The 23,200-nt window shown below is 50.0% G+C and overlaps 2 protein-coding genes across 3 annotated transcripts; one reads left to right on the top strand and one right to left on the bottom strand.

Moving 5' to 3' along the window:
* Window positions 1–384: 384 nt before the first annotated feature.
* On the bottom strand, window positions 385–5,268 carry TUBG1 (tubulin gamma 1). The gene is made up of 11 exons (XM_028519467.2): window positions 5,117–5,268; window positions 4,715–4,827; window positions 4,384–4,551; window positions 3,295–3,363; window positions 2,930–3,009; window positions 2,384–2,510; window positions 2,058–2,144; window positions 1,792–1,941; window positions 1,215–1,367; window positions 970–1,131; window positions 385–780 (listed from the first exon to the last, which is right to left on the bottom strand). The coding sequence occupies exons 1-11, from the start codon at window positions 5,163–5,165 to the stop codon at window positions 583–585; spliced, it is 1,356 nt and encodes a 451-aa protein (XP_028375268.1). The 5' UTR covers window positions 5,166–5,268; the 3' UTR covers window positions 385–582.
* Window positions 5,269–5,425: 157 nt separating this feature from the next.
* On the top strand, window positions 5,426–23,042 carry RETREG3 (reticulophagy regulator family member 3). 2 transcript variants are annotated; one of them, XM_028520172.2, is made up of 9 exons: window positions 5,426–5,795; window positions 14,366–14,472; window positions 16,184–16,214; window positions 17,147–17,273; window positions 17,894–17,978; window positions 18,779–18,916; window positions 19,961–20,043; window positions 20,667–20,799; window positions 21,223–23,042. In XM_028520172.2, the coding sequence occupies exons 1-9, from the start codon at window positions 5,557–5,559 to the stop codon at window positions 21,678–21,680; spliced, it is 1,401 nt and encodes a 466-aa protein (XP_028375973.1). In that variant the 5' UTR covers window positions 5,426–5,556; the 3' UTR covers window positions 21,681–23,042. The 2 variants fall into 2 exon arrangements, with proteins under 2 accessions (XP_028375973.1, XP_035889825.1); XM_036033932.1 differs by lacking the exons at window positions 16,184–16,214; window positions 17,147–17,273; window positions 17,894–17,978 and having other exon boundaries at window positions 5,490–5,795.
* Window positions 23,043–23,200: the final 158 nt, after the last annotated feature.

Here is a 23,200-nt window from a genome sequence, read left to right as displayed (position 1 = left end):
GGTGCTGGGGCGGGCTGCACTGCCTGTCCGGGGCCTGGTGGTGGGGGTGGCAGCCGCCGGTCCCTGCTGTGACGTGCAGCAGGTCACTCTGACGTGGGAATGCAAAACTGGCGGAATGGTCACCTGCAACAGGGAGGGGTGGGAAGGAACTGGGACACTGTCAGAGAGCAAAGTAATATCCGTGGGCCCTTTTACCCCGGGAACACCTTTCTCAGGTAGCTCCACCTGACCCATGTTCTCTAAATCCAGGCAGGAGAAGCAAAAAGTGAGGGGTGGCTGCCTGCTCAGAGCTGAAGATGCTGGAAGTGGGGGAAGGTCCTGCCAGCGACGGAGAGAGAACAGGTGTTTCCTTTCTCTGGTTCTCCAAGCCTTCAAAGAGACCAATGATTTATATCCAGTGCTTTATTACACATAAATAGTCTCATAAAAGGAGAAATAAACGTGTCCCCAGGCCAACAGAGAGTGTGTGTGTTTATGACAAAGAAATGTACGAGGTCCCTGATCTGTGCTCAGAGCGGGTGGTCAGCCAGGCGAGGCCTGGGCCGACCAGTAAGGCAGATGAGGGTCTCTGTCCTGGGGCCCTCACTGCTCCTGGGTGCCCCAGGAGATGTAGTCCGGCCGCGTGGCTGCGTGGTACTCATCGATGAGCTGCTGCACGATCTCCCTGGACGTGTCCAGCTCGTCGAAGTTCTCCTTGAAGATGTCCTCCTTGCGGAACTGCTCCAGGAAGGCCTCCCGCTTCCGCAGCTTGTCGTACTGGCGACAGGTCCGCTCAAAGAGCTTGAGGCGTGCAGAGAGCAAAGGTCACAAAGAACTTGGAGGGAAAATATGGCCCCGAGAGCCAGGGAACCAGAGCTGGGCTGTCTTCACAGTAAACAAAAGCCAGAAGCAGAACAGCAGGGATGCAGAGAGGTGAGGCACCACCAGGAAAATTATTATGGGGAAATAGGTGCAAACCGTGAAACTCACCGAGGAGATGCTGGTGTGGTTGGCCATCATGAGCCCGCTGACCCGGTGGGCAGAGGGCAGGTAGGGAGACTTCCTGGACAGGGCCACCTGGATGCTGGCCGGGCCCCAGGGGATGAAGTTGGCCAGCTTCCGTTCCCGGATCCTCTGCAGGCTCTTGTGGACCTGGGGAGGGCACAGGGGTGGTGGTGGTCGCCTCTCCTCTACCCCTGCAGGTTCCAGGGGTGGAACGAAGGGGCCTCACCTACCTGAGTGGGGTCCACCTCGCCCTGGATGATGTTGAGGATGGCGATGTAGCAGTGGTTGGTCTGGCGATCCCGGCCGGTGGACACCATCACATTCTTGGGCTGCAGCAGCCGCCTCATGACATCCAGGACCGTGGTCTTCCTCACGCTGGCCACCTGAGGGGACAGTGGGCCACAGGGACCAGGCCAGCACTCAGGGCACAGCCCACAGACGCATGGACAGAGGACAGCAGGCCACACGTGTCCCCCACCAGACTGGGGGCAGTGTGGTCTCTTTGGGCCGTGTCTTTAGATTCGGGTCTATACTGAGCCTCTGCTATGGGGTCAGGAATCAGAGCCGTGCTCAGCTCAGCAACCTCACGCCCCTGTGCGGGAGCATGAGGAGGTCCCATAGTACAGCCCAGGCCCTGCAGGGAGCCGAAGGCAGCGGGGAGAGGAGAGCCAGTGAGCAAAGAAGTGGTCCAGTCAGTGCTGGTGCCTGAGCACAGAGCCTGCTGGGCCAGCAGGGAGAAGGGAAAGGCCAGGTGGGCCTCCTGGGCCCAGGGGCAGTTGGGGCCTGGGACACTGAGGCCCCTCTCACCGACTGGTCCGTGGTGAGGGGCGTGTAGCCCGTCATGAGGAAGTGGAGCCGTGGCGTGGGGATGAGCGAGGCGATGAGGCCGATGAGGTCGTTGTTCATGTAGCCGGGGTAGCGCAGGGTGGTGGTGCTGGCGGACATGATGGTGGACACCTGGGGACGGGGATGGCACGCCGTGGGTGGGCCTGGTTGAGGGGTGTTCCCCTCTGCAGGCGGCACTCCAGTAGGGTGGGGTTCCAGTCCACAGCAGCCCAGGAGTGGGGGCTCACCAGCTGGTTGATCTGGGAGAAGGACGGGTTCTGGATGTGCAGGCGGTCGGTGGCGATCCGGTTCAGGGCTGTGTTGTCCAGCACCACCTGCGGGGGACAGAAGAGGGTGGTGGATTTTGGGGATTTGAAAGAACAGGAGCTCTGCCTGTGCCTGGGCTTTGAAGTTTAATTTCCCTTGAGCCTCATGGCCAGAAAGACCCATCCAAAAGGGACTTGCACAGTACCGGGGGCCAGAAGGAGGCCTCAGAACGGAATTTTTAAATGCATGAAAGTGATGGAAGAGAAAGGGGGGTTGGGAGTCGGGAAAGGTGGACTCCAGGGCTCACCACACAGTCTGCGTTCTGGGTCAGCCGCTTGAGCGTGAGCAGGGAGTTGTAGGGCTGGACCACCACGTCGCTCATCTCGTCCTGGTTGGGAAACACTGAGTAGGTCTGCACCAGCTTCTTGGGGTACCTGGTGGGGTTGGGAGAAGAGGGCCAGGACCTGGGGCTCCCGACAACTGTCTCTGCAAGCAGCTAAATCTGGATGAGGAGAATCGTGTGGGGCCACGGGGTCAGCAGAGAAGGCAGACTTGACTTTTGGAGGTCTGCAACTTTCTCCAAGGGCAGGGACATAGCTTGGGATCAGAGATTCCAACTCCAGCCCGTGCAGACTCCCTGAACCTTCATCTCCTCGTCTAGGGCCCGGGTTCTAGGCTCCGGTCCCAGCCCCAGGAGGGAATCGGGTTCTCAGTCATCGCATCGTGACTTTCGTCCCTCCGGGAGAAGCCAGAAGGTCCCTTCCCTGCTCCAGTGAATAGGAAGGTGTATCTGGAGGGATTCCCAGTTACTTGGGAAACCAAGTCCTCCCAGCCCCTGGAAACACAGACATACCTGTCGTTCAGTCGTTCTAAGAGGTAAGAGCCCAGGCCAGAGCCTGTCCCCCCAGCAATGGAGTGACACAGCACGAAGCCCTGCACGGGAAAGGGACAGTCAGTGTCCAGGTGTCGTGTGGCAGGACTGCATACTGGACCCATCCCACAACCTCCCAGACTCCTGTCTTCCTGAGCCCTCTCCTCCCCTTCCTGCGCCCCACACATATTACTTAGGAGACTCTGTCTGAGTTCCCGGAAGGTCTGGTGGTTTTTGTCCAGTGGAAAGGGTACAAAGGCAGGTCTTGTATCTTAACAGGTGGCTTCTAGAGGGGATTACTGAGCCTGCCTTACGTTGATTCCCACCAGCATTCCCGAGACACTCACCTCTAGGCTGTCACTGCCATCTGCCTCCCGGTCTATGATGTCAAAAATGTCCTCGTGGATTTTCTCTCCCTGCACAGACACAGGGAAGGTCAGAGTGGTGGGACCATGAGACAAGGACTCTGACATCAGAACAGCCACCCTTGCCCTGGTCTCGTAGCTCAGGTGATTAGAGCGTCACTCCATATACCAAAGTTACAGGTTTGATTCCCAGTCATGTCACGTGCAAGAATCAACTAACGGATGCATACATAAGCGGAACAACAAATTGATGTTCCTTTCTCTCTCTAAAATCAATCAATTAAAAAAAAAGAATGCCACCCTTCATTCACCTTTTAGCACCTAGAAGTCCTTTTTCGGTGCACAGTGGCCCTGCTTTCTATCTGCATTGAGAGGCGGTGTGGCAAGGTGGCTGGGGGCAGGCATTCCATGTCCAGACTGCCCAGGTTCACATGTTAGCTCTCATTCCATTTAGCCGAGTAACTCTGGGCAGGATACCTGGTTTTCCTATAGCTCAGTTTCCTTACACATATGACAAAGGTAATAATACGGGTCCTCATGCCCTTATCTAAAATCTTTCGGGCTTGTTTTGGGATTCAAATATTCAGATTCTACAAAGGTAATATGGGACATATAATATACGTGCATTAAAATGCCAATGGGGGTCTGAGGTGCGCTAATCAAACATTAATAGTTCTACAAGGAAAGCATGAGTAATAATGACAATACATTGGACAGAAACTATAAAATAGCTTGTCTTCACTGAGAATTGGTTTTGCTGCTAAATGAGTTGTCATCTTCTGCTTTCAGTTTTGTTTTTTTTTTTAAATTCTGGAAAGGCAGGTAAGTATCAATGGGCTGTTCAGGAGTTTAAATAAGCTAATATATGTAAATCGCTTAATATGGCCTGGCACACAGCACTAGCTAGTGTAGTCTCTCAATAACATTACATAGTTGACTTAGAGAAAAGAACTCCCCTTGGAGTCTCTCTCTCCCACTCTTTTCTCCATCTGATTTCATCTCTTGGGGGTCATAGGGCCTGTCCCCACACAGGAAGGGTGTTGAGGGTCCTGCCAGGGAATAACAAATAACCTGGGAGAATCCACTGGCCCAGTTGTTGCCAGCTCCTCCTCCGTGCTCCGACAGGTAGATGTTCTCTGGGTTGTAGAGCTTGGCATAGGGCGAATTGAGGATGGAGTGGATCACCCGGGGCTCCAGGTCCAGCAGCACAGCCCTGGGGATGTAGTGCTCATCATCTGCCTGTCAACGGCGGTCCAGGAAGAAACCCAATCAGCAAAGGCCTGCCCAGTCCTCCCAAGTCTGGCTCCTGTGTCTCCTCCCTCCTCCAGCCCAGAAGGGTTCCCAGTACCAGGCCGTTGCCTGCCTTTCCCTCCAATCCCCCTGGCCAAGTCACCGGGAGCACCTGGTAGAAAAAGACGTCCTTGCGGTCAGTGCCCTCGGTGGCGAATTCCTCCACGATGCCCTCGGGGCTGATACCATGCTCGGCGCACAGTTGTTTCCAGAACTCGAACCCAACTGGGCAGGGGAGAAAGAGGATATCTGGGTCTGGGCAGGTTTCAACTAAGAGCTAGGGGACTGAGCGATAGGAAGTAAAGCTCCAGGCGTCACTCTTGACAGAGAAAAGGGCCGTATGCCAGGGGCTGGGCAGGGAAAGGCCCCTTGTGGTTGGGGCAACTGGACACTGGGGCAGGCATGTCCCGCCTTTACGATCCTGGGAAGGGGCAGATGGGAGTCTAGGACCCCACATAGAGATCCCATTGAATCTAAGGTGCCTGGCTAGTGGAAGGACCGGAGGTTCGCTCACTCTGATTGCCGCACTGGCCCAACTGTAGGGTGATGATTTCCCTCGGCATCGCTCCTCAGGAACCTGCGTTGCAGCCGCTCCCCGCTAGGAAAGCCGTAGCTCGCCAGCCCGCTCACCGCAAGACGCAGGCGCCAAACAACCCGCTCCGCCCACGAACTTTCTCCGCTCCAATGACGATTGAGTTCTGGCGATGGCACTTCCTTATTCATTTGGCTTCAGTCGTGCAAACTGCGCGTGCGTACCTCTGGAAGGCTCAGCGCCCGCGAGAAGGGGAGGTACTTTGACGCAGCATTCTTCCCTCCCAGTGGACGGCAGCTCGAGCCCGTGCGCAGGCGCGGTGTCGAGGGAAGCCACTTCTCCCGCTGAATCGCGCGTCTGCGCACTTGGTGTTATTGTGATTGTCGGCCCGCGGCCCCGGATGTGGTGGCTGCCGGGGGGTGATGGCGGAGGCAGAGGGGGTGGCCGCGGCCCCAGGCCCAGCTTCGGGGCCGACGTTCAGGGGTCGCGGCGCTACGTCAGGCTCCTTGGAGCGGGACCAGCAGGTTGAGGCGGCGCAGCGGGCCCTGGTGAAGGTGCTGGGACCTTACGAGCCTCTGCTGAGCCGAGTGCAGGCAGCCCTCGTGTGGGAGCGGCCAGCCAGGAGCGCCCTGTGGTGCCTGGGGCTGAACGCGGCTTTCTGGTGAGAAACTGGACCCTGGGAAACCCACCGAGGCGCGAATTCGTCAGGTTTCTCTAGGGCTCCGCCTCTCGCCTTCCCTGTGGAAGGCGCTGCACTGGCTCTTTCCTGTGCCTGCTTAATTTTGCCTCACCTCCCTCCACTCCCGCCTGCAAGCTTCTCACCGCAGTTCTCCGCAGGGCCTCCCAGGTGTCTTCCCCGCTCTGCCTCCTCCCGCAGCCCCGTCCTGCACATCTGGCGGGAGCTTTTGCTAACGTCTCGAACCGCCCGCGGTGAGCGAGAGCGCCTCATTTTAGCCAGGGAAAGCTGTGTCCTTTAAGGCCATCACCTTCTTTCTCTTGTCTGCTCGCAGGTGCTTGGAAGACTCCCCAGAGATTGTAGTAGTTTTTACTGGGGTGGATGCCTGGGGTCTTGAAAGGCTGTGATAAGGAAATCTGCTCGAGCGGTATGAATTAGAGTGAGCGTGTTTAGATATCCTTTTCGCCCACTCAGGGAAGTTTGTGAAGTCTGAGCGTCAGAGCCTCCAGAACTGCAACTTGAGAGAAAGTTATAAGCTTTTAAAGAACGGTTGTGAAACCGTGATGGTGAGATTTCACCCCTTTGAAAGCCACCGAGGATTGCAACTCCTTCCCGTTCCAGGGGATTGGGCATCTGTAGCCATGGTTTAGAGGCCGGGAAATTGAGGATGTCCAATAATGTAAGTTTCCCTGAGCTGGAAAAGGGGGACTAAAATACACTTGAAGAATCTGTGTCGTGCTTTGTTCCAGTGGAACTGCTGCTTCTCTTAGTTGTCCTTATCTAAAGTGGACTTCGGTCTTCAATCGACCTGCCACGCACATGCAGGGATCTATTATTGATCAAATTCCCGGGGAACTGAGGAGTAGGGGCGGGGCTTGTGCACCTGAATGAAGTAAGACTATTCTGGATAAGCCTGAAACAGAACAAGGTATGTGTTCCCAAAATTTTTTTTTTGGTTTTGCTCAGAATCGCTTTCCTCTTAAGATTCTTGGTTTTAAAACTCAAGCATTTATTATCTTTTCTCTGAAAGAAGATTTTGTCAGCTGGAGCAAAAACATTCTGAGTTCATGGACACGAAGACACAATGGGCGTCTATTAAGTTGATCCTCTCACGGTCTGAAGGAGACTCGGGTTAAAGTTGTCACAGTAGTTTCTGCAGTTTGTTGCTTCCAGAGTCTTTAGCAAACGTGATGATAAACAACCTTAAAAAAATAGCATTCTTTCTTTTAGGACGTGGGTAGTACTTCTTCCTTGATGCCTGGTACCTACTTCTCTCTTGTTCTCTGTAACCTCGTTCAGGAGTGTTTACCAACATGACCTTTTCTTTGCTTCCTTCTGTATCCCCATCCCAACCCCCAAGCCCAGGCCATCCAGTCCAAACTTCATTTCCCATATTGGGATTGTACTCGTGGGGGGAAAAAAAAAAAGGTGGTCCTCAATAAGCCATTTTGTATCAAAATGTGCCTGGCTAGTACATAAAAACTTCATCAAGATTTCAATGAATCCTGATAAACTCAGGGTTTATTAATGTACATGGGTCAGTAGCATGGAAGTGGGTATTTTTGAGGAGGGGACTTTCTATATGCCCCTAGCCCGAGAGAGAATTTTGGAGTAGAATACAGGTGGTAGATCTGCCTATAAGGAGCTGCTCTGACTGAGACACATCTTTGATGTTAGTGTTAGCCCAACAGTGCTTACTTCATTTTATTAATATGCTGTGTTTAGAATCTCAGATCCCCTGTGCCTGCTGGTCTCGTAGGGCAGTGTTGTGGTTGGTCTTTGTCTGGTGCATTTGCTGGTAGCTCGCCTGCTGTGTATCCAGAACAGCACTCTAAGTAGGTGGGGGAGAGAGGCAGCAAAATGAGGGTGTGACTGACACTGAAAACAAATGGATACACCATTGCCTGTAAAGGGTGCGGAATGATTGATAGCATTAGGGCCCCAGCAGTTAATACAGTGTGGCATTGGTGGTTACAGAATTGATCCTATTAGTAAATGTGCTTCCTGCAAGGTAGTTTGAGGTTCAAAAGGAAAGTCAGACTTCACATTCCAGTGGCATCGTATTGAATATGGGTGTTAGTATTTCACCATGGAATGTCAAAGAGTGACTGTTTTAATTCTTGGACATTCTAAGTGTTGATGAGATGGAGGAGGATCATTGGCTCAGGTCAGAGAAAAATCATTTCATTACTTGTTTTGAATCATGATATATCACTAATTGAAGTGTTTTATACGTTTTGAAGTTCAGAAGATTGGGTAGGAGTGCAAAAAAATCAGAATTCAGGGAGGTGACTTTTAACTGTTGGTGTTCTGTGAGGGCTTCTCTTTACCTGTGAGCGTGCTCTCTTAACATCTTAATGAAAAGACAACAGCATAAAAGAGAGATAGATGTAGGCGTCTTGCCACTGCAGTATTTCAAGGCTTTCACTTAAAAAATGTTCTTTCACTTTTCACAGAAGTTAGGTGATTACATCAGAGCTCTTCCAGCCCATTTGGTTTCTGGTACTGACACATTATTATCACTAGGATGGTAATAGTCCTGTCAGGCCTTCATTTCCAACTGCTTGTATTTTATTTTATTTTTCCTTTTTCTTCTTAATTTTATTTTTTCCCCAGTTGCTTGTCTTTCCATTATCCTCAAAACCACCTGTAAAAGAATGATTTGGGGAGGAATACAAAGACAGAAAGAGTGTCTCCTGCGAGGATCAGCAAAGAGCCTGTTGGAGTAACGTTTGAGTCTGGCACAGACCTTGGAGGAGATCTGGGGGGGGGGGCCTGGGAGCCCTGGGAGTGTGTGCAGAGTGTTCAAGGAGGGCTGGAGGGCGGTCCTGAGCGCCTCTCCAGTCCTCAGCATTCTGTGATTGCAGGGGGTCTTTTGATTGCAGGTGGCAATTTGGAGCGATCCACAGGCTGATTCTCTGTTGGGATCTGCTTTTGCAGTCACCTGTCTGAGTTAACCATATCGTATTCTAGCGAATATTATGGAATCTGTTGTTTTCACCGATGGAAAAAAAAAAACAAAGTGTGTCCCCGCCCCCGAAAAAAAAATTCCCCAAATTAAAAAATAGCCCCAAAAGTGATTAAAGGTGTATAGCAATGCCGATTTTAAAGGTTAGCATTTGAGTAAAAAAACACTAATGAGGAACAGGAAATGGAAGGGAGGACACATTGAAGTCAAGACATTCGCCCTGTGAAAAACACGTACCCATCAAATTTCAGAAGAAATCTGTAGAGCAAATGTTCCTGATGATCGTCTTTAGAGGGTTCTTGTTGCTTTGGGTGGCCAAGAAGATGCCGGAGGATGCCTTGGCTTTTTTTGTTGTTGTCATTTTGGCCCTTTTGCCATCAGTTTTGATCTGTCTTAATTATAAGGCTGGGTGCTTTCTGTTCATTAACATAAGGTAGGTCAGAGCAGCTCGTGGTTTCATTTCTGGTTTTGTGCAGGCGGAACTATCACTGCATGACATAGGCTGGGCTAATATTTTTCATTCTAATTTACAGCGACTGGCTCACTAACCAGGGAGCCACAAGTACTGCACAATACGTGGGCTTTCTGTCCCTGTAGCATGAAATGCTTTGTTCTGAGGTGTCGCTGAGACAGACTTGCTGTGCAATTACAGACGAACCCAGAAATAGTGTCTTCTTTGATTGAAAGTAGACATGTGGCCCTGGCTGGTGTGGCTCGGTGGATTGAGTGCTGGCCTGTGAACCAAAGGGTGGCTAGTTTGATTCCCAGTCAGGGTACATGCCTGGGTAGCAGGCCAGGTTCCCCGGTGCGGGGCATGTGAGAGGCAACCACACACTGATGTTTCTCTCCTATCTTTCTCCCTCCCTTCCCCTCTGTCTAAAGTAAATACATAAAATCATTAAAAAAAAACTTAATTAATACCTTTTTAGGTGCTGGGGAAAATGGGGAATGATTGCTAATGGTTACGTGTTTCTCTTTTGGGGTGATGAAAATGTTCTCAGATAATTGTGATAGTTGTACAACTGCATATCCTAAAACTATTGACTCAGACAGTTTAAAAGTAAAATTTTATGGTATACAAACTATATCTCAACATTGTTAAAAAAAGTTGATGCCTTTTTGACTTAGTAATTCTACTTAATCATAAGTAAAGACAAAGATTTATGCTTAGTGATGTATAGTTCAGCTTTATTACATCAAAAATTGGAAATATCCTAGTTCTGTTAGGGAAAGGTTTAAAACCCTAAATGTATATATGTATGATGCAATCATTTTACAAGTTTTTGATGTTTTTCTGAGGATATAGGGAAGCGTATCTATGCATTGTTCAATGAAGAAGGTTTTTAAACCAGATATGCCATATACTTCTATGGAGTTGTTATATGTCTTTGGTCTTTATATGTGCATATTTTTTTAAAGGAAGAGAATAACCTCTTCACATTTTGGGGTATATATGTGGACAGTGGGTCACTTTGAAAAACTTTTTAATGGAAACTTTAAAACATACATAGACAGAATAATGTGTACCACCATATGTCCGGCTTTACACATTTTCACTTCATGGCCAATTTTGTGTTGTCTGTACCTCAGTTCTTTTATATCTTCTTGAATTTGAGGCAAATTCTAGACGTCATATTATTTAATCTGCATTTCAGTGTGTGTCTGAAAAATAGACTTTAAAAATACTACTACCACTGTCACAAGTAAAAAATTTTAATGAAAGCCCTGGCTGGCGTAGCTCAGTGGATTGAGTGCGGGCTGTGAACTAAAGCATCGCAGGTTCGATTCCCAGTCAGGGCACGTGCCTGGGTTGCAGGCCACGGCCCCCAGCAACCGCACATTGATGTTTCTCTCTCTCTCTCTCTCTCTCTCCCTCCCTCCCTTCCCTCTCTAAAAATAAGTAAATAAAATCTTTTTAAAACCCTTTTTAAAAATTAATGATTTCAGTCCGTGTTTAAATTTTCAATTTTCTCATAAATGTCTGTGTTTGTTTGTTTTTTTTTTAAGCTATTTGTTTGGGTTAGGATCCAAACCAAGTCCCCATTATTGAGACTGGTTGCTCTGTTTTTTACACCCCTTTTACTTTGTTGGTTCCCTTTCGGTCGTCTTTCCTCCTTACATTGTGTTTGTTGAAGAAACCAGTTTGTCCCGTAGAGCGCCCCACAGACCGGATTTCGATGACTGCACCCTCACCCACGGCCTAACGTGTTCGCGGTGCTCTGTATCGCCGCCGGTCGGTTGGCAGTTGGGTCTAGAGGCCTGATCCGCTTCAGGTTCAAAAAGATTTTTTTTTTTGCAAGTTAGTGTATTAATTTCATTTTTATTTCCTTGATTACTTACATTTTTCTAAACTTTCTTCAGTGAGTGTGCTCCTCTTCAGAAGTCAGAAAAATAACCATAAGGAAAAACTGATTGTGAACCCACAGTGGGTAGAAGGAGTAATGGCCTGTGGGCAGTGAACGCCCAGTTTGACTAATTCACATGTGACTGTCCAGAGTTGACTACATTCGCCGTTGTTTTTGCTAAGTTGGGAAGTTCTCGTGCTGATGATAGTTGCTGAAAAGTTTTGCATGTTATCTCGCCAAACTTGTACACTGTTACATCTGCATGTAAATTTTGTGGCCTGTGTGAATAGGCATTGCAGGATTAAACTAATCCAGAGGGATCTTTCCTTATTTTTCTTTCTTAGCTTACCTACACTAGTCCCAAAAAGTACTGTATCTTCAATTAGCGTGTCTGTCCTTGGAAACAGTTGCAGAGTTTTTTACAGGTAGGCTTTCGGGTTACCTCCGTAAAGTGCCAATGATAATGTGACCCTTGGTATACCCAAAACACACCTGTTGAGAATGATGTTCCCTTTTTGTTTAGAAATGTCCCGTGGAGGGCTCGTGGAAAAGGAGCACACGCTTACCTGTGTTCTTTGCAGGACCCCTGAGGGAGCGTTGATACTGTCTAGTTACCTTGGAGGGCTCAACGCTAGTAGTTTGAAGTGATCTTTTCTCTCCCTTTAAAAAAAAAGATTTTATTTATTTATTTCTGGAGGAGGGAGAAAGAGAGGGAGAGAAACATTGATGTGTGAGAGAAACATCGGTGGGTTGCCTCTCACATGCCCCAAAGGGGACGTGGCCCACAATGCAGGCATGTGCCCTGACCGGGAATCGAACTGGAGACCTTTCGCTTTGTAGGCCAGCGGTACTCAGTTCACTGAGCCATGCCAGCCAGGGCTGGTCTTTCTATTAATTCAGTTTTTATCTATATAAAGGAAACTATTTTCCCAAGAAATGTTATTTTATACCACACAAAAACTCTTCCTTTGAAGTTCCTGCATTGGCTTGTCCAATAAAAGGATATAGCTGGTCCTAAAATTGACTTATGGACCAGAATTGATCTTGTTCAGGAAGATGTGAGCCTTCAGGACCTGGAAAGTACACACTGCACTCGTAAAGCTCTTCACTAGATTCGCCTTCAGAGTCCAGTGCCCTTGGTCATAAAAGGCGTTTCATGGTCTGACTCCTGCCTTTCTCTCCGCGCTCATTCCCTCCTCTGTTCTGTATGTGTCGGTTCTGTCCCAGGGCTGGTCTTACGTATGTCACGCCAGCTGGCTGTTCTTCCTGTCCTAATGTCATCTCCTCCTTCCCTACATCCTTTGGCCAGTCTTTTCTTACCATTTGTCCCTCCAGTTCCAGCTTAGATGTCTTCTTTGTTATTATTACCATGGCAGGCTATATTGCAAACACACACACAGACACATAAATACACTCGAAAGTAAGGTCCATGTCTGTCTTACTCTTTTCCGTAACTGGACAGCTTATGAGTCATTGGCATGTAATAGGGACTCAGGTGTTTGTGGGGTTGAGTTGAAAAGCATCGGTAGGGGGGCTATTCAGGCTACTAAAAGAGTCCAGGTCTTAGAGAAACAGTATTTCTATTGCTACTATCTTTGGAAAACCACCTTTCTGAGGAGAGCTTAACATCCTTCCCTGCTCCAGTTTATGTAAGTGTTAGTAATCACGAGCTGGGAAGTGGGGATTGCAGACAGTCTGGACCGCCTCCCCAGAGGGCTGCGCGAAGGGCTCTGGAGAAAACGGCAGTCATGCCGCAGCCCGCTGCTGGGGGAACGGAAGCAGCAGCGCTGGGGAGTGGGACGCTCTCCAGCCGTTATCCTTGGCCTCGTTAAATTTGCTTGTTTGTTGGGGTGATCTGGCTTTGGAGAGACTAATGGCCTGGGCCAGCTCTGGAGGCTTATTTCTGTTAAGCCTGTCTCTCTAACTTCATGTACAATTACAGTGTCCTTCAGGTGGGAGGGTGGGAAATTGGAATAGGGTTGTTCCTGCTGATGGGATTTCTAAGTTCTTGTTTCATCCCATCCCAGACATTATATCACTTTATTCATAAATATTTTAGTATATACCTCTAAAAGATAAGAGCTCTAAAAATAACTTCTATAATATTATCACACCTAAAAAATTAACAATAATTGCTTACAGTGTTCAAGGTTCCCAGGTTGTTTGTAAATATCTATTATGATTGATTCCTTCAAAGACGAACCAGCTTTTCCTTCACTTTGTTAATGTACCTTCGTTAATGTAGTGATACCTTACATTTATTGATTTTTGAATGTTGAACCACCCTTGCATTCCTAGAATAAATCCTAGGAATTGATCATGGTGTGTAATCCTTTTATACCATGCTGCTGCTGAATTCAGCTCGTTAGTGTTGGATTGAGTGTTTTGCATCTGCATTCAGAAGGGACATTTGTCTGTAGTTTTCTTGTAATGTCCTTGTTTGGCTTTGGTATTAGAGCCACGCTGGCCTCATAAAATGAGTCAGGAAGTATCCCTCTTCTTCAATTTTTGGAAAGTTTAAGACAGGTTGGTGTTATTTCTGAAGAACTGGCTTTTATTTTATTTTTATCCTCACTCAAGGACATTTTTTTCACTGCTTTTAGAGAGAGAGAGGTGGGGGGGGACATCATGTGAGAGCAAAATATTGATTGGTTGCCTTTTGTCTGCGCCCCGACCGGGGACCGGCAAACTTTGGGTTTATGGGCCGATGCTGCAGCCACTGAGCCACACCAACCAGGGCTGAAGGACTGGCTTTGAGACATAGCTTCAGCGCTTCCTGTGTGACCTTGACAAGGCGTTTTACTCTTTGGGGCCTCGGTTCCCAAAGGATATCCATTTGAATTAAATGCTCTTTAATGCATCTCTACCGGTTTGTTGCCCTACACTCAGGTCTAATTTGGTAGAAAGATGTTTGCTTTCATCATAACCACTTGTTACCGAGGATGAATTTTTCCCTGAAATTAACAGAATCACAGACGTAAAAGTTGAAAGGGTCTTTAAGAGGGTATTTGGCTTAGTCCTCTGCCTTTATAGAAACAAATTATTATGTCTTTCCCATAGGTAAAGTAGATGAAATTCAGAAAGTTGAAGTGATTTTTCTCAAGGCCTTAAACTTTAAAACCTTTACACTTAAAACTAGGATATAAGTGTATTTACTACAGAGCCTGTCGTGCACATTATGGTCTTTTCTGAAACTATCGTAATTAAATAATGACCTTTCTTCTGTTTTTCCTTCTCTGTAGGTTCTTTGCACTGACATCCCTTCGTCTTGTATTTTTACTTGCATTCAGCTCGATGATCCTGGTGTGTATAGATCAATGGAAGAACAAAATCTGGCCTGAAATAAATGGTGAGTTTGATAGCATTTAGAACACTCTGAACTGGAAGTGGTCCTTCTTGTCATTTTTACCTTTAGTTTTGGGCGTTTATGAGGGCATATGTGGAACTGGGACTGCCCTTTATTGATGTTCACATTGTTTACTTTAGGAGACAGTTGAAGGGCTAGCGCTCCATGACACGTAGTTCCTTAGGACTGGGCTCTGCCCTCCGCTTGGAGCTCGGGAGATCTCTCCTGGCCTCCTGAGACGTGCTTGCCCTCGTAATTGGCCTGAGGAATAAGTAGCCCTTAAGTAGTCCTCGGGTTTTTAAAGAAGACTTCACTTCATTGGGTACTATGTCTTTACTGAGGCAGTATCCATTTGCCTCTCAGGAGTTTTCTTTTAAATTGTATATTTGCAAAGCATGCAGCTAAGCATTATGATTTATATGAAGTATTCTAAGATACAGTTCCTTTCTCAAAGATTATACACACATAAGGAAAGTTAAATGATGGTCATAGAACAGTGCCAGAGGTGGCGTTGTGACCAGTATGTTTGTCGTGCATTTTTGCCCTAGCGCAAGCCTTGAGCAAAGCAAAAGATTTGGACAGGTAGAGAGAAAACTGTGTTTGCAGAGGGACCACTAGCTTGATCAGTCTGAGGAGCCAGAAACTGCACAGCATCTCCCGAGGCCAGGGAATCGACAGTTCCCCAGGAGTGACGAGGGCTTTACGAGGAGTGCTGGGAAGGAAACAAAGTACGTTGGGATTAGATTTGATAAGCCTTTGCAGTTGGACTTAGAAGTTTAGTTTTTACCCAATAGGTAGTAGGAGGGCATTGCAGATTTTTAAAATTAGAGCTACATGCTGAGATGATATTGAAAATTAAGTTTATGATAGCATTTTACAGGACTGCACGGAAGGAGAAAGGGGAGGGCGAGAGACCAGGTAGGAGGCTGTGGCGGTATTGTGAAGAGCAGTCGGGGGCGTCTGTGGGAACAAATGGTGGCGAGCTCGGAGAGCTGTGAAGGAGGAAGACACATCAAGACTGACAGGTGGGGGCTAGAAGAGTAAGGGGTAAAAGCTGAATCGGGATTTCAAAGCTAGGGCAGCAGGAGAACAGCGTTACAGTCAGCAGATGTAGGCGACGTGAGGCAGGGGAGTTGGTTTGGATGGGGAGAGGGTGAGGAAAATTGATACGGGTTTTTTGAAGTGTTAATTTTGCAGTGTTGGAAGGATATTCAAACCAGAGTGTGCAGGGTTTAAATACATTCCCATCCTATTTTGCAGAGACTTCAAGGAATCATGTCAAAAGACTTGACACCACTCATTGTAGTTAATGCATGTCTTTTTTAAAAGAATAGGCAGATTCTAGTGTTGGAGTAGTTATGTCTCGGTAACCTGGTGCACATTGGTGTGTTTGAGCAAACCAGGTACCCTTGAGGGGTGGGGTGGACTATTTTTTGTATGTACCTTGGCTCCCAGCTTCAGTAATTAGAAGAGGCCCTATTGCTCCATTTGGACCTCCCCCAGCCCCCAACCCCCAGTCTGCTGGAGAGGAGAGCAGGTGTCAGGCATCATTCCCTTGTCTGCAGTTCCCTAACCCTGGCAGTGTAACGGAGTGTCTCCTTTTCACTCCCCGCCCCCAAACCTATTAAAACTTGAGCAGTCAGACCAACAGCCTAACATTTTCATGTTTAGTTTTCCCTACCAACTAATGCTGGTGTTTGTTTTAATATTGTAGTGCCAAGACCCGACGCATTAGACAATGAGAGGTATGGAATACTAATTAAATCCATTTTTGTTGCTCTGATTGATTCTCTTGTTGCAATGCTCTGGTTACATGTTGTTAACCCCGTGTTCTGGACAAAGTGCACACTGAGAGCCTTGTCTGCTCCAAGTAATCATTTTGGCAAATCCTAAAGTTCAGGCCACAGTAACATGTTGAGATGGCTGGTATTCTCTGATGTTTTCAAAAGAGAAGTCTCTGAACTTCTTACAGTGTCCCATGACCTGACATGCCAAGGAATTAGCTGCTTTATCTAGACCTAGTGTGAAAACCAAGAGGCAGCGTACTTCATTTGTCTCCTGGCTTTCACACCAGGTCACTGAGTGTTTTCTGTGACCTCTGGCTCTTTCACGGTCCCTGGTCAGAAAACACCCTGGTTCCTGGCATCGCGAGCCAAAGATTCCTCTTGTGTCTTGCAGCTCCTGCTTTCATTTCTCGGTTCATCCATCCCATATGTGCAGTCCCAGTGATTTTCTCTGCTACGGTTTATTTTCGGTTGTGCTTTGTTTTCTCTCTGAGGGGCATGTCCACTGTCGCCTCCTCCTCAGTGGTGGTCCTGTCTGACCGCGAGTCACGCCCCCCCCACCCCCTGGATTGCAGTCACAGCGAACTGCAATGGTTGGTGCAGGGCCTTAGATGTTTCTAAGCACAAAGGGCCTTGGAGCCAGTGGCAGGCTTACACAGGAGGAGCGGGCTGCCTGCTCATAGGGTTGAGCCGTCAGAACAAGTTTGCCCTCGCAGTCCCTAAATTCAAGTTTCAACCTGGTGAGCCAAGAAGAAAGTCATGCTTCACTTCCAGAGCACCTAGGACAGCCACTCCCCTGTCCTTACTTAAACCCGGAAACAGTGGCTGCCTACGCAGAAAGATGGAGAACCCTCAGCACCCTCCTTTCACAGCTCCCCCTTCTCTCTCCATAGCTGGGGCTTTGTACACCCTCGGTTACTCAGCGTGCCCGAGCTCTGTCACCATGTAGCTGAAGTCTGGGTTAGTGGGACCATTTTCATAAGGAATCTTTTGCTTTTCAAAAGGCAAAACCCAGGCAAGGTAAGACCCTTCCCTTTTTCCCTTTCACTTCTGGCTTCTCAGTTCAGTTCATGCTAAATGGAAATAACCCTGTACTACATGTCCTCATTCAAGAAAGAAAAGACCATGACTTCCGTAGAGACAGAGGCAAGTTGGAGGAGAGGACTTCCGACCAGCCACTCGGACTGAAGCCAGGGCTCGAGGACTCCTCCTCGGGCCTTGCCTCCTAGATTAGACCCTCTGTCTGCCCCCGATGGGACAGGGAACTTGCTTGTGTGCATTCTGTGTCATGTTAAGCATGTGGCAGGTTGTTGGGTTTTATTTACTTTTTTACTTCGACTTAAAAAACCCACCACCAGCACTTACTTGCAGAGAGAATATTTGGCTAAGTCCTATTCAAACCAGTTTCGCAGCATGAAAGGTGCAGCCCTACAGGGCTAGCCACATAAAAAGGGTTTGAATAGATTCCCAGAATCATCCTCGACTGCAGAGCGATCAGGTGCAGCTGTCATTCTGATGTGTCCATACTCGACTCATAGGTCGTAAAGAATTGTTCCAGTCCCATCTCTGCCTCACCTCCCTTCTTACCCCAGTCCCCTGCCCTGTAGCAGAAACTTAACACTGTTTCCTGACTCCCCCAGTTCTGCTTGCTGAGCTGCGGGATACTGACCTTTTTGGCCGTCTTGGGCCGCTACATCCCCGGGCTCCTGCTCTCCTATTTCATGTGTAAGTATGGCATGCACCGCCCCTGCGCGCCTGCCCACGTGTAGCTCTCCAGCCACTGCCGACTCTGGATCTGGGGAGTGGACTTTTATGGTTTGGTTCCCTGGGAAATTGTACCTTTTTATTTTTTTCATGGCCTGTTTAGTGTTATGACATACCTTCTTACCTGTAGAGCAGGCTCCCCACATATAGTCTGTATCTCAGCAACTCAGCTTTAGAAGTTGGGCAGGGCCCACTAACAGGTACTGCATTACCAATTGTGAAGGACCGTCTATCCCTGTTTGAGGAGGGGAGTTTTAGAGTCTGTATATTGTGCAGCCACAAAATGTAACTCTTAGGGCACCCTCTACTCGCTTCTGTGTAAGTACGTTCTCCCCCTTGGAGCGCAGCTCTGTAAATGACTTCCTGCTGGCATGAACTCTGCTTGCCCGAGACTGGAGGAACTGAATAGCTGTGGCTGTGGCCGTTGTATAGCGGAAGCTCACCTGATTTGTTGTGTAATTTCTGAGCCATTGTTACCGTTTGGCCTTGTTTGTGGCTCGGAGACATACCTATGCGAGCGACTGCACTGCCTTGTTCTGCCCTCAGTGTATCGGCTCTGTAGATGGCCGCGTTAGCGCCTGCCCTCCAACAAAGCCTCCCTCGTGTAGGAGAGGGGGAGACTCGTGAAGATGAGCAGCAGAATGAAGCATAACTGTCCCACACTGAGTGTTTGGGCCACGGTGACACACAGTGGCAGAGGGGCAGGTAGGACTGTTGTGCAGCCCCTTCTCCATTTTGCCATTATTTCCCACTCCTCTCAGTTGTCACGGTGATGATGTGGCCCCTGGCTGTGTACCACCGGCTGTGGGATCGGGCCTGTGTGCGGCTGAAGCCAGCTCTGCAACGGCTGGACTTCAGTGTCCGCGGCTACATGATGTCCAAGCAGAGAGACAGACAGCGTAAGTTTCACAAGGAAGCTTCCTTCCACTTGGGCAGTTTGGGGAAGGGAAGGAAAGCCCATAGGTCTGACATAGTGGGTAGGTCCCCAAAAGTGGGACGAGCGGGGTGTGGTCAGTGTGCAGCGGGTGGTAGATCAAAGTGATACTCTATTCAAGGGAGATCTATGCAGGCTTACCAGTTTTCCTCATTTGGAATTCAAGACGCTCCCACTTTAAACAATCTGAGAAAAGCTCTCCTGTGTTGAGTAAAAGACTGTGAAGACATCCCTGGTGTTTGCTGCTGCTTACGAAGTGGTTTCTGTAGCCCAAGCGCTGTGCTGGCTGCTCTCCACACACCATTGTATTGAACCTTTACAACAACCTTGAGAAGTGGGTGGTATTACCTTCCTTCTCCAGTTGAGGACATTGAAGCTCACAGTTACTAGTTGGCAGAGTAGGCCTTTTAAACCCCCCCGCACCGGGCCTCTCTTCACCCCTGAGAGCCGCTGGAGATGACTTGGGACTGCTGGCTCGGAAGCCAGAAGTGGACTAGCCTGCAGTCCCCCCGCATGATGAGGACAGCTGTGAGAGCCTTTCCTCTCCCGTGGTCTGACCAGGGTGGGTGTTTCCTGAAGCCCTGGCCTTCAGAGAGCTCTGCAGGGCCACCGAGGCCCCGCTTGCCCTGGGGCAGCCAGTCATGATACTGATTAAGTATCAGCCCTCAAAAGCCTGACCCAACTGGGTAGGGCCTCTCCCTTTGGCCTCAGCAATAGCGTCTGCCCCTCACTGATCCTGAGAACTGCTCACAGGTCTGGTAGTTGATCTGTCCAGAGCAAAGAGGGTTGTGGGGGGCCTAGGGAAGGGGGAGCTCTTGGGAGAGGGCTCTTTCTCTTCTGGGTTATCAACGCACCTTTGTATACCTAGGCTCTGCAGCCCGCCCTCAGCCTTAGGCCCACATTCAGAGGGGTCGGTTCTCTCCGTTCTCACTGTCTGTCTTCAAAGCCCAAAGCGGGTGGGGGCTCCCCTCAAGGGAAGGCGTCACGGCCCCCTGCTCTCTCCACGCAGTGCGCCGCAGAGCTCTGCGCCCAGAGCAAGCCGTGGACGACCACAGTGACAGCGAGGAGGAGCTTGCCGCCTTCTGTCCTCAGGTACCTTGGCCGTGGGAGCTGCACCACTGGCTCGTTTTCTTTAGCTCCCTTTGAACACCCAGCACCCACAGTTAGGCCAAGAGCTCGTGGCTCAGAGACCCCTCCCCGTGCCCCGTGAGAGCCCAGGCGTGAGCGTAACCGGCACTCCGTGAGGAGGAAAGCTAGAGTTATGTTGGGGCTTTGTATGTAGACGTCAGTTTGAGCCTGGTGACCAGCACACCCTCTTCCGTGTCTCCCTTTAACTCCTCCCATCGCGGCAGAACTTCTGGAACTGGTGTGATCATCTTTTAAAGAGCCCTGCTCACCTTTGGTTGGGCAGTGCGTGTGTCCTCCAGGCCACCTGTGAAAAGTATCCTCTGGATAAGTTTGCTTAAGAGTAAGTAGCTGACCGACTCCCGAGACTGCTTTCCTTCATGTACTCGAGATGAGTGGATAAGAGTGTTTTCCTTGGGGGAGCAGCCTAAAAACGGGCAAGATTTTGACACGTCCCCATGCTTTCCTGGTTACACTCGTGGCTGCGGGTAGCCTTCAGGGCCAGCTGACCGGTAAAGCTGTTACTGGGGAACTGCGTCTGTTCTCAGTGGCATCCTCGCTTCATGCTTGTCCGTCTTTTCTTTCCGAAGCTGGATGATTCTACTGCCGCCAGGGAACTGGCCATCACAGACTCGGAGCACTCAGATGCCGAGGTTTCCTGTACGGACAATGGCACGTTCAACCTTTCACGGGGCCAGACACCTCTAACAGAAGGCTCTGAAGGTGAGGTGGACCTTGGGTCTGAGTTGAAAATGGCTTTGACTATTGCCTTTCAGCTTCCCCGGACACAGGGGATACTGCCCTCACCTCTCCTGCTTCCCAAGTAGTGGATTGGGCGGCAGAGCAGCCTTAGGGGTGCGGCTACAGCCAGGATGGCACAGCTGCTCTCCTTGAGCCTCAGTTCCCCAGTCACCTCAGGCTGTAGGTTCAGTGGGGGCATAGTGGGAGAAGAGAGGGGAAGTTCTCTGGCCAGGAGAGGTCACGGCGGTCTAGAAGTGGAGGGGAAAAGCTGACCAGTGCCACAGGTTTTGCCCCTCCCACACCCACCCCTTGATCTCCAGGGAGGAGAAGTCTGGGTATATGGGACTGGCTTGTGGGGCGGAGCCAGGCAGCTGCCACGTCTCAGACACCTTTCTGTTCTTTCAGACTTAGATGGTCACAGTGACCCAGAGGAGTCCTTTGCCAGAGACCTTCCAGACTTCCCTTCCATTAACGTGGATCCCGCTGGCCTGGACGATGAGGATGACACCAGCATCGGAATGCCCAGCTTGATGTACCGTTCCCCAGCAGGGCCTGAGGAGCCCCAGGTGCCCCCCGCCAGCCGGGGCGGAGCTGCGCTGCCGGGGCTCCTGCTGGAAGCCCTGCCTGCCGGATCCAGCCTCACCAGCAACCTTGCCGGCCTGGTCTCCCAGGGCATGATCCAGCTCGCCCTGTCAGGGGCCTCCCAGCCAGGCCCTTCTGGCCCGCCTCCCCGGAGAGCAACCAGAGGTGTCCTCCGGGCCCCCAGCTCAGACCTGGACACTGATGCCGAGGGGGATGACTTTGAACTTCTGGATCAGTCAGAGCTGAATCAGCTGGACCCTGCTGGTTCCAGGAGCCACTGAGGCAGAGACTCCTTTTGGGGGTCACTGTGGTTTAGGTTTTTATTCTCCTCATCCCACTAAAGGTGAAGGGGCAAGGGAAGAACCCAGGTCCTGTCCCCTGAACATGTGTGTGTGCCTGGTGGCCCGGCTGGCGCTCAGAGGGCTGCTGACGAGGATGCCCCCTTCCCTGCCACCAGCCGGGCGCCGGCTTCTGAGCTCAGCCAGCGAGTGAGTGGGCGTCCTTGGGGAGGCTCCTCTCCATCAGGATGGTACTCGTGGGGAACACAGTAGCCAAGGGCACGGGTTCCCCTTTGAGGGGGTGCTGCTGTTTGCTTCTGGGTATGGGTGCTTGGGGGCCCTCGGTGATAGAAGAGCCCTTCGTCTCCTTCCTCCTCCATCACCTCCCCGGAGGTGCGAGTCAGGCAGCAGCTGGAACAGTTGCGTTGTCATCCTCCTCTTTTGCTAAGCCATGATTTGATTTGTCTCTCTCTAAGCAATTTACCGTTTGGCTCTGCAGAGCAGGCCTGTTCCCTCTGCTCCAGCCCATCCTCGTTTCTCGAGGCCTCACTCCAGTGCTCCAAATCATTGCTTGTGAAATCTAAGAAATGTGAACATGCCGAGGGGTGGGCCTCTTCCAGGTCATCTAGGGCTGTGGGGTCAGCTGGCTGGGCAGGTGAGTGCCTCCGTAGCTCGTGGTCTCACTGAATCTTCGGGAGCTGCCTGGTTGTCTTTGGTGCTGCTAACCCCTGGCTCCGTTTGACCATTAGCCTGAGCAGCTAGCAAAGCAATACCATACCGTATCCGTTCCTGTGTTCCTGCTCCTTCCCCTGCTCCTCCTCTGGAGAAGGAACGTTCCCTGGGGGATGCCAGAGTAGCACTTTACAGATGGCTCAGTGGCGTTCATCCCAGGAGCCACCAGCTCTTCTTGCACCAGCTCTTCTTACTCCCTGTTCAGCTCCTTTAGTACTTTTTATATTTCATTGCTTCCCAACTTGGTAGGGCCCCTTTTAAGGATGAGCCCGTTTAGCAAGAATATGTCTGTAATGAGCAGAGACCCCTCTAAGGGGCATCTGTTAGACTGCCCCTAGTAAAATCATGAGACAAATACTGAAATTGGTAATTCTACGTGTGCCAGCTTACATCCTGTCTCTGCCTCCCAGATCAGAGCTGAAGCCAAACTCTCCTATCTCTCTCCCTCTCTGCGTTAACCCTTTGCGGATCCTCAGGGACCACTCCCCCAACACCTCGCACCTGGGTGAGGGATGCTGGACAGAGCCCATTTTCATGTGCTACAGGTGGGAGTGTGCGAACACATTTGCTCTTGGTTGATGGATGAGGTAGAGGCCAGGAAGTGAAAACAGGTAACAGTGAGAAGGGAGAAGAGCGACGTGCCTGTTCCACAGGCACCTTTGTGTGAAGACTGGGGTGATGGCATCTCCCCACGTCTGGGTTCTCAGACAGACTGTGGACACCTTACCTCTCAGCAGAGCCAGATGTCTTACAGGGAAAAAGTGGGAGGTGTGGGAAAGGAGTGGGATTTC

The sequence above is a fragment of the Phyllostomus discolor genome, chromosome 8 (assembly GCF_004126475.2).
Source record: "Phyllostomus discolor isolate MPI-MPIP mPhyDis1 chromosome 8, mPhyDis1.pri.v3, whole genome shotgun sequence".
Classification (NCBI taxonomy): domain Eukaryota; kingdom Metazoa; phylum Chordata; class Mammalia; order Chiroptera; family Phyllostomidae; genus Phyllostomus; species Phyllostomus discolor.
Note: the sequence above shows the minus strand (reverse complement) of the source record. Positions and strands in the feature narration are given on the sequence as shown.